General features: G+C 53.5%; 1 protein-coding gene across 1 annotated transcript in view; it reads right to left on the bottom strand.

The window, feature by feature from the left end:
* The window catches only part of PADI3 (peptidyl arginine deiminase 3), a 39,324-nt gene that overhangs the window by 5,705 nt on the left and 27,619 nt on the right, over positions 1 to 6,000 (bottom strand). The window contains exons 12-14 of the mRNA XM_037730822.1: positions 5,645 to 5,789; positions 5,432 to 5,534; positions 1,943 to 2,051 (exon numbers count right to left, since the gene is read on the bottom strand). Coding sequence (XP_037586750.1) covers positions 1,943 to 2,051; positions 5,432 to 5,534; positions 5,645 to 5,789 — 357 coding nt within the window. The remainder of the gene's footprint in view (positions 1 to 1,942; positions 2,052 to 5,431; positions 5,535 to 5,644; positions 5,790 to 6,000) is intronic.

Here is a 6,000-nt window from a genome sequence, read left to right as displayed (position 1 = left end):
GTTCAAATCCTGGATATCGTTGTTAATTTTCTGTCTCATTGGTCTGTCTAATATTGATGTTGAAGTCTCCCACTATTATTGTGTGGAAGTCTAAGTCTCTTTATAAGTCTTATATATCTGGGTATTCCTGTATTGGGTGCGTATATATTTAGGATCTTTAGCTCTTCTTGTTGCATTGATCCTTTTATCATTATGTAATATCCTTCTTTGCTGCTGTTATTCTTGATGTCTCCCATCCCCTCCTCCACATCCAATTCATCAGCAAGTCCTGGGGGTGCTACCTTTGCTGTCTGTTCCCAGTCTGCCCCCTTCCCACCTGGTCTGAAGGCCGGCCGCCCCCGCCTGGCGGACAGTGATGCCTTCCTCTGCTCTCGCCCCATGTGGCATAACTCCTCTTGCACGCCTCAAACTTAGGAGTGGAACTGACCGGCTTGAAGCCCTTCCTGGGTTTGAGGTCACACCTCACACCAGCTGCTCCTAGCCAATGGCTGAGGGTGACAGGTACACTCATGCAGACCCATTTCTGAGAGATGAGGGACTCCTCTGGTGGCCAACTATGGCTGGTAGAATCCCCCACAACTTTGCTGAAGGTTCCTCAGGCTACCTGCAGAACAGGGCATGTGCACCCCACCTTCCCTCTTCTTCACTCAGGGCCTCCCAGTCTTCTCTGGCTCCCGCTCTACTTCCTCACACAGGCATTTTCACTAATAAAACCCTTACATGTTTAACCCCGTCTTGACATTCTTGGAGGATTTCGACTCACGCAGTCCCTGTGTGGGAAATTCTGCTTCCCCTTCTGGAACACTGGACACGCATCTCTGCTCTGTGCAGGGGGAGGCTGATCCCTAGGAATCCAGGACTCAGTGTCCTCTGGCTCCTGACTGGGCTCAGCAAATGAGGGCAGAGAAGGAGGAGAATACAGCTGAGGTTCCCTGCAGCTCCCTCCCCAGGTCACTGTGGGTGGGCTGTCACATCTCCTGTCTCCTGGTGGCCTTTCCAGGTTCCAGTAACAGTTCCTGTCCGTCATCCCTTCAGGTGTAGGGGTGGTAACGCTTCCTGCTCATCCTAGCCTGGGACACTGCACAGTCCCTTGTTAGTTTCCTTGAGCCTGCCTGTGCCTTTGTAAATATCCACTTTATCAACCTCTTCTCCAGTTATCCATCTCCAGGTGCCGTGTGTTCCTGCTGGAATATACTGTCACCCCTTACCTCCACAGAATATTAATATGTTTTCAACACAGCAGCAGATTTTTTTTTCCTGCTCTGTCGCCCAGGCTGGGGTGTAGTGGTGCAATCTCGTCTCACTGCAACCTCTGCCTCCTACGTTCAAGCAATTCTCCTGCCTTAGCCTCCCCAGTAGCTGGGATTACAGGCACACATCACCATGCCTGGCTAATTTTTGTATTTTTAGTAGAGAGGGGGTTTCGCCATCTTGGCCAGGCTGGTCCCCAACGGGTTGGTCTCAAACTCCTGACCTCGTAATCCACCTGCCATGGCCTCCCAAAGTGCTGGGATTACAGGTGTGAGCCACTGCGCCCAGCCAAGAGATCTTCTAATACATAAGTCAGACTGGCTTCCCCTCTGCTGCAATCCTCTAATGGCCTCGAATCTCACTCAGAGTCACAGCCAAAGTTCTAGTGATGCCCTATGAGGCCTCCTGTGATGTGACTTGGCCTCTTCTTGCTGCACGTCAGCCTCGTGGCTTGTCCTAACACTCCAGTCCTGTTCATTCCACCTCAGGGCCATCACCTGTGCTGTTCCCTCTGCCTGGAATGCCTGTCCTCCTCCCATGCACACGCCTTGCTCCCCTCACTTCTCCTGGGTCAAAGGAGGGTGTTGGGGCCCCTCTGTTTGGGCCTGTTTTAACCTGAGCTTTCACAAAGAGTGAGCCTCAGATGTACGTATCCCATTCTTACCTCCAGCCCTGCCTACTCCCAAGTCACAGCCCGCAGGTACACCACAGCCCCTGTACCTGCACAAATTTATTGTAGCTGATGAGGCCTTCGTTGGAGAGCACCTGGTTGATGGAGACGGTCTTGACTTGCTCATTATCTGTGAAGGAGAGAGATGAAAGGGAAGGGCAGGCACAGCACCCACGTGAGGGCCACCTGCTCAGGGAAGCAGACAGGTAGGAGCTAAGTCCACAGCTACTGGTCCTGCCAAGTCAGCAGCCTCTGACTTTCCCAGGCCTTGGGTGGGCACCACCTGTCCGAGCTTGCCTTGGCCACTATGCACATCTGGGGGTGTAAGGAGTGGGAGGGTCTGGTTGTCATTACGCAATGAACTTTAGACCTTTGAGTTCAATGGAAGCAGAAACGCCTTTCACTGGAAATTTACAACCGCTCTGGGGCACTGGATGAGGATTCCTCTTGCTTTGGCTTAGCAGGGAGCTGGGTCAGTTGCTGCCCACCCACCCACCATCAGAGTCAGGTTTTATAGGTTCACTGACCAGCGAACCGGCCAGTCCTGGGATTCCAACACCACCAGTCCCCAATCCTGCCCTCCAGGAGGTGACTGCATGAAATGAGGACCTCCCAGGGTCCCAGCTTTTCTCAGCCTGATGGGGTGCCCGTGGAGATGAGACTGGACAGGGAAGGGGAGGGTGGAGTCAATGGCACGCAATCCTCATGGCTGCCGCTTAGTAAGTGCTTACCACGGGCAGGCCCCAAGGGGAGTGCCCGCATTCAGCATCTCATTTAACCCTCATGGTGACCCCCACATAAGGTATGCATTATGATCCCCACTTACAGATGAGAAAACTGAGACTCAGAGAGGTCAGAAGACTTGCCCAAGGTCACACAGGTAGGATATGTGGGGCTTGTGAGTCAAATCCAAGTCCAGGGCTGGCAAAGGGCCTCAAGCCTTGACCAAGGGAAAGGAGAGGGCTCCCCGGCCCACCTGTACACCTGCAGGTCCAACGCTCGCTTCACCCCAGTTAAAGGCAGGCAGCTGGGGTCCAGTCCCAGCTCCACTGCAATCCTGCTGAGGCCTCTGGGCCAGTGACTTCCCCTCTCTGAGCCTCACATTATTGGGTATAAATGTGGGTGATAGTCATCCCACAGGCTCTGGTGAGATCAAATGAGATAACACGTGTGATGTGATGCACACAGCATGAGGCCTGGAGCACTGAGGTGCCTGATAAGTGCTCTGGCCTTTGTGTCTGTGTAAGAGTGTCAGCCAGCTCCCTCTCTCAAAATTCCTCAAGTGTAAAAAAAAAAAAAAAAAAGTGGGTCCTGGCCAGACACAGTGGTTCACACCTGTAATCCCAGCACTTTGGGAGGCCAAGACCGACAGATCACTTGAGCTCAGGAGTTCAAGACCAGCCTGGGCAACATGGCGAGACTCCATCTCTACAAAAAATACAAAAAATTAGCCAGGCATGGTGGTGCATGCCTGTGGTCCCAGCTACTCGGGAGGCTGCAGTGGGAGAATCGCTTGAGTCTGGGAGGTGGAGGCTGCGATGAGCTGAGATCGTGCCACTGCACTCCAGCCTGTGGGGTGGCTGCTTGTGGCCTGCCACCTGTGAATTCTCCCACTCTGCCTCCCAGGTGGGCAGGTTGGAAGAACTTTGCTAAACCCATTTCTGGGTCTTGCTCACCATAAACCTGGTTCTCCCTGGAAGGATGAAGGTGGCGTGTCTCCCTGCCTGGTCCATATTTCAGATTTGAGGATTTCTAAGACTTACTCTAGGTTCAACGGAGTCTAGTCATGGTCCCTTAGGGAGTGACAGAGTCAAGAAAGACTACATCTCTTCCACTTTACTGCTGGGGCTCCAGAGTTGTGTCGGAAAACGTTAACACTGGCAAACAGAGAGCCAGGGGACTTCGGAAGCTATTCTACTTGGGAGCGTCTGAGTTCTACAGAAGCTTTTTACTCTCTGAGCTGTTTGGTCCAGGATGCTATCTGCCTCCCCTGAGGCCATGGGACCAAGAAAGTCTATGATCTTTTGTACCAAAGGGTCTTTGCCCTGTGACCCCTGGGGTCACTGAGAAAGAGAGGCTCCTCTGGGATTCATGCAGTCTCTGTGGGGCCGGTAAGGGAGTGAATTTGAGAGCCCTTCCAGCAAGCTTGCCGGATGACTCCAGTCCAGACAGCTCCCTCTCTCAAAATTCCTCCAGTGGAAAAAAAAAAAAAAAAAAGTGGGCCCTGGTCAGACACCGTGGTTCACACCTGTAATCCCAGCACTTTGGGAGGCCAAGACCGACAGATCGCTTAAGCTCAGGAATTCAAGACCAGCCTGGGCAACATGGCAAGACTCCATCTCTACAAAAAATACAAAAAATTAGCCAGGCATGGTGGTGCCTGCCTGTGGTCCCAGCTACTCGGGAGGCTGCAGTGGGAGAATCACTTAAGTCTACGAGGTGGAGGCTGTGGTGAGCTGAGATCATGCCACTGCACTTCAGTCTAGCTGATAGACACTCTCAAAAAAGAAAAAGCAAATGCCAGCCCCGTGTTTAAGGAGTCGGGAAAAGAGCACCATTAAAAGCGCTGCAATATGAAGCTGTTTGCTTCTCCCCAGGTCTCACTCTTGACTTCTCACAGTGGTTTGTATTTGCTGTTTCATATTGCACTTTGCCAGGGACACACGTGGGGCTGGGCAGACCCTTGCTGGTGTCAGGGCACAGCCTTGGGCCTCACAGCAGAGGCCTAGCTACCAGTGGGCTGTGCCTGGGCATGTCTCTGCTATGAGACCCACATGCTGTGCCCTGGCATGGGGCTGGCAAGTCCAGCCTGACATCTCCTTCTACAGGCCCGCCACCCCAAGTCAAGGCAAATAGGCGACCTCCAGAGTATTGTGGCCTCTGGGTATGTGCTGGGTACCTGAGCAAGGCTGGGTGAGACACTTACCCCTCCCAAGTTGCCCACCAAATGCCTTTGCAGGACAGGGACGACTGATGTCATGAAGATGCTGAGTGGCACATGTGCCCAACCCAACCCTCCCCATGCCAGGCTCCTGCTGGGGCAGAGTGCTGCAGCATCTCAGGACAGTGACAGAGAGGGGGAGGCCTGGTGCTGGGGCTCCAGGGAGCACAGGAGTGGGCAGCAGAGAATCTGTGCCAGGGAGGCAGGCAGGCTGGGAGACAGAACTGTGCCTGAGCGGAGGCTCCAAGCCCCACAGATGCTCCATTGATCCACACAAAACAGAATTCAGGTTTCAGGACAGTGACTGCAGAACACTGAAGCTCCATGGTGTAACTGCGCTGGTCACATCCCTGGGAAGCCACTATGTCCCCACTCTGTCCATGTCTACCGTCTATCGCCCCGATCCCCGGCCCAAGCAAGGTGTGCAGGGATAGGAGTGAGAAGCCCTGAATCTGGGGACACAGCCCTGCTTTAAAACATGCCTTCACCTTCTCAAGCTGTAAAGTGTCTTAATTCGGGCGAAAGGCAAGCAAGTTGTGAGCAGGGAGGGACACGGCGCTGTTACCCACCAACAACCCCCTGGAACAGTAGGGCCCTCCCGTGGCCACACTTCCGCTTCTCCTGGAAGAGCTTGAAGCAGGCCCCCGGGCTGGCCAGGAGCATCCGGAAGCCCTGTGTGCAGAGAACAGATTCAGCTGAGCCTCCTGCCTTGGCATGATGCCCTGGAACTCAGTTCTTGCCCCAGATGCCGGGGAAAGACATGTCATGCACAAAGCCCTTACCTTCCCATTGGGAGCAGGGACGAAGCTCAGAAACTCATCCACGTGGCCCACAGCCAGCCAGTCCACAAAGAGCTCCACGGGGGGCTGCACCTTCTGGGCATGGAGGAAGTCCCGCACCACCTGGGTGACCCTGCGGCCACTTGACCTGGGACCCAAGAGGTTAAAAAAAAAGTCGCTTAACTAGAAAGACTCCATGCAGAAATAAAATGACAAGAGTTTAGCATTTCGGCAATATCTGATTTTTTTAAAAACAAAAAAGGCCAGGAGTGGTGGCTCACGCCTGTAATCCCAGCACTTTGGGAGGCCACCGCAGGAGGATCACCTTAAGGTGGTGAGTTTGAGACCAGCCTGACTAA

This window comes from Cebus imitator, unplaced genomic scaffold (assembly GCF_001604975.1).
Source record: "Cebus imitator isolate Cc_AM_T3 unplaced genomic scaffold, Cebus_imitator-1.0 Scaffold15, whole genome shotgun sequence".
Classification (NCBI taxonomy): Eukaryota; Metazoa; Chordata; class Mammalia; order Primates; family Cebidae; genus Cebus; species Cebus imitator.
The sequence above is the reverse complement of the archived record's forward strand: the minus strand, read 5'-3'. Positions and strand labels throughout refer to the sequence as shown.